Here is a 4136-nt window from a genome sequence, read left to right on the forward strand (position 1 = left end):
CTTATGGCATATTCATCTATAAAAAGGAAAACTTTTCAAAGACTACAAATATAATTAACAAAAATTCTAAGGATTATCTGTATCCTCTTAATATATATTCCATAAAACAAATGAGTTCTGTCATTATTGTCATAGAGATTCCTATAGTAATGGCATTAGTCATGACAGCACCTCAAGTTGGTAGGGCATTGGTTCTAATAGGATTCCGCCCTAATAGAATTCTAATAGGATTCAGGAACAGAAAACCAAACACCACATGCTCTCACTCATAAGTGGGAGTTGAACAATAAGAACACATGGACACAGGGAGGGGAACATCACACATTGGAGACTTTCAGGGGGTGGGGGCCAAGGGGAGGGAGAGCAATAGGACAAATACCTGATACATGTGGGGCTTAAAACCTACGTGACAGGTTGATAGGTGCAGCAAGCCACCATGGCACATGTATACCTATGTAACAGACCTGCTATTCTGCACATGTATCCTAGAACGTAAAGTAAAATAAAAGAAATTTTTTTTAAAAAAAGGATTCTGCCTAGGTCACAGAGTGTAAGGGCTTGCCTTGAGTTCAAACCCAGTTTATTTTTCATCCTAGCTGTGTTAACTTTGGGCAAGTTCCTTAACAACTCCAAACCTAAGTTTCCTAAAGAGAAATGGAGCATAAGGTGTGAGGATTCTAAAACACAGCACATAAAGTAACTGGCATATAGCACATACATGCTGACAGCAGCTACCTGTATTACTAGCCAAGATGACAGAATGGTCACATATTGACTATACCAAGAACTGTGTGTAAGTGCTCATCAAATGCTTGAAAGATTTGGTTCAGACTCTACTTATTTTTCAAAGTTAATTTTAACTGTTTGGTATAAACTTTTTTTTTTTTTTTAAGACAGGGTCTCACTCTGTCACTAGGGTGGAGTACAATGGCGTGATTATAACTCACAGCAGCCTTGACCTCCTGGGTCAAGTGATCCTCCTGTCTCAGCCTCCTGAGTAGCTAGGACTACAGGCATGCATCGCCACACCCAGCTAATTTTTATACATTTTCTTTACAGATGAGGTCTCACTATGTTGAACTCCTGGCCTCAAGTGCTCCTCTTGCCTCAGCTTCCCAAAGTGCTGGGATTACAGGTGTGAGCCACCACCCCCAGCCTATTTTTTAACTTAGAATATATTTTTATAAAAAGGTAATAGGTTCCTATAGCACAAAATTCAAGAGGTACAAAAGGTTATACAGAAAAAAGTAACTTTCTTAGGTGTATAATCAATATATAATTAATGCTTGCTTATTAATTTAAAATAATAGAATCTTACTGGTTTGTTTTTATACTGTTATCTCTTATTTGTAAGAGGTCAAAATCAGGCTAGGCATGGGTTCACACTTGTAAGCCCAGTACTTTGGAAGGCCAAGGCGGGAGGAGTGCTTGAGCCCAGGAGTTCAAGACCAGCTTAGGCAACATAGCAAGATCTCAACCCTACTAAAAATCAAAAAAGTTAGCTGGGCATGGTTGCACACACCTGTAGTCACAGCTACTACCCAGCTACTCGGAAGGGTCAGGGCCAGGCACAGTAGCTCATGCTTGTAATCCCAGCACTTTTGGGAGGCCAAGGTGGGTGGATCACTTGCATCCAGAAGTTTGAGACCAGCCTAGGCAACAAGGCAAAACCCCATCTCTACAAAAAATGTAGCCAGGCATGGTGGTATACACCTATAGTCCTAGCTACTGGGGAGGCTGAGGTGGGAGGATTGCTTAAGCCTGGGAGGCAGAGGCTGCAGTGAGCCGAGATCACACCATTGCACTCCAGCCTGGGCAACAAAGTGAGACGTCATCTCAAAAACAAAACAAAACAAGAAAACCTTATAAGGTCAGCAAACAAAGTCTTTAAAAAGTTAAGCATTTCTAATTTTGTAAAATATAAAAGACTCTCAAGTAGTTTTTATTTTTATAAAATTTATGCATAAATTCAACAAATGCATTCTTAATTCACTTATAGACAACTTTTCACAATAACTTTAAAGCGAAATATAGGAAGAATTACATGTTGTTATATTTTCCCCAATCACTGAAGCTTTAGGTTTCAAATGTTGTTTTATTTTAAGGCTCCAGAAATATTTCACATTAGTTCATTACTCTATCGCCAGTGTCTAGCATGTTAATGCCTGGCAGATAGCAAAGGCACACAATTAATAATTGTAGAACCTAGCTACTTAGCCCCAAAGGAAAAAATGATAATAATAATTGTAGAACCAATAAGTAACACTCAAAAGTGAGAAATCAGGCCAGGTGCAATTGCTCACACCTATAATCCCAGCACTTTGGGACGCCGAAACAGGCGGATCACAAGGTCAGGGGTTCGAGACCAGCCCAACCAACATGGTGAAACCCCGTCTATACTAAAAATACAAAAATTACAGTGGCCCATGCCTGTAATCCCAGCTACTCGGGAAGCTGAGGCAGGAGAATCGTTTGAACCCAGGAGGCAGAAGATCGCATCAATGCACTCCAGCCTGGGAGACAGCGAGACTCCATCTCAAAAAAAAAAAAAAAAAAGTAGGTGGGGGAAGAAATCAGGAGTGGCAAAATCCTAGGCTTTTTAAGTCTAATGTGAATTACATTAAACCACCAATAACTATAAGCTATTGGTAGTGTTTGTCACTCTTATTCTAATCTCACTTTCCCTCTCTATCATCCCCTTGGTAGGAAAAAGAGGCGCTTAAGAGTAGAGCAAATTGGAACAAGGGATATTATCTTTTCATGTTGCTGAGTTTCAAAACACTACTCCTTTGAACAATAAAACTATGCCAGATTACAAAATAGCTATGCTCTTAATACAGGAATGATATTTTCCCATGCTTACCGATGCTTTTACTTTTGTGGTATCAACCATATCATAAACGGGAGTGCAATAAACAATCAGTATAAGAAGACTCAGAAGGAAGGCACTGCAGCTTACAAACTCAAAAAAATAAAGTCCTCCACACAAAGTACATTGTGATACAACTTCTTCACAGATGAAGGCCAGCAGAGACAGCAACTACAAATGAAGAAAAACATTTCACTTAAGTGTTTTTCAGAGAACCTACCTATTTAGAAAGCTGTTTCTGAATAAACTCTGTTTACTCAAATATTTACAACGTGGAGACTATGGCAAACAAGATTAGTCAATAAACCCCATCTACACAGAACTTACAGTTTAGCTGCCTTGAAGGAAATACAGCTACATAAATAATTAATTAACCCATCGTGTACTAATGCCAGAACAGGGGAAATATATATTGTTATAAAAGCACATAGGAGAGATGCTCAACTTCAGGGTCAGGAAAGGCTTCCTGAAGGAGAAAGCTGAGACCTGAAGAACAGAGTCACTTTTGGGGATTAAAGATTAAAGAAAGAAATTCCCAGCAGAGAAGCAGTACATAGAAAGGCCCAGAAATGAGAGAGCATGGCAGCTGCCCCCATGACCCAACATACAGACACATACCCCAACCTCCAACTGACCTGTCAAAGTGAGTCAAATCAACAAGGCTCAAGTACAGTCTGAGGGAAGAGAATGGCAGCATACAAATTATTATGAGACTACAGAGGCAAGCTGAGGCCAGATCTAAATGTCCTCATTAATTAAAGAGTCTGGATCTTAAGGGTTTTAAAGTAAAGGTTGATAATGATCAGGTTTATGCTTTCAATAGTTCTTATTGGCTACAATATGGAGAAAGGACCAGAGGTAAGGCAAACCTTTTGGGGCAGACATCCAACTGGGAAGCTGATATAGGAAATCAGGGCAAATGATAGCGTTTAGCAGCAATGGAGAAGAGTGGCAATCACTGAGAGAGGCAGCAGGAGCTCGTATCAGACAAGATGCCTATAAAAACGTGGAACACGAGAAACACGTGTACCTTAAACACTTTAACTTAAAAAGACACATTTATGAGCAGCCTGGCCAACATGGCGAAATCCTGTCTCTACTAAAACTACAAAGATTAGCTAGGCATGGTGGCAGGTGCCTATAATCCCAGCTACGCAGGAGGCTGAGGCAGAAGAATTGCTTGAACCTGGGAGAAAGAGGTTGCAGTGAGTCAAGTCTTACCACTGCACTCCAGTCTGGGTGACAGAGACTCTGCCTCAAAAAAAAA

General features: G+C 40.2%; 1 protein-coding gene across 1 annotated transcript in view; it reads right to left on the reverse strand.

Annotated features, from left to right (window-relative positions):
• CMTM6 (CKLF like MARVEL transmembrane domain containing 6) overlaps positions 1 to 4136 on the reverse strand; it is a 20623-nt gene that overhangs the window by 5544 nt on the left and 10943 nt on the right. Inside the window, exon 2 of the mRNA XM_017521680.2 lies at positions 2864 to 3040. Coding sequence (XP_017377169.1) covers positions 2864 to 3040 — 177 coding nt within the window. The remainder of the gene's footprint in view (positions 1 to 2863; positions 3041 to 4136) is intronic.

The sequence above is a fragment of the Cebus imitator genome, unplaced genomic scaffold (assembly GCF_001604975.1).
Source record: "Cebus imitator isolate Cc_AM_T3 unplaced genomic scaffold, Cebus_imitator-1.0 Scaffold21, whole genome shotgun sequence".
Lineage (NCBI taxonomy): Eukaryota > Metazoa > Chordata > Mammalia > Primates > Cebidae > Cebus > Cebus imitator.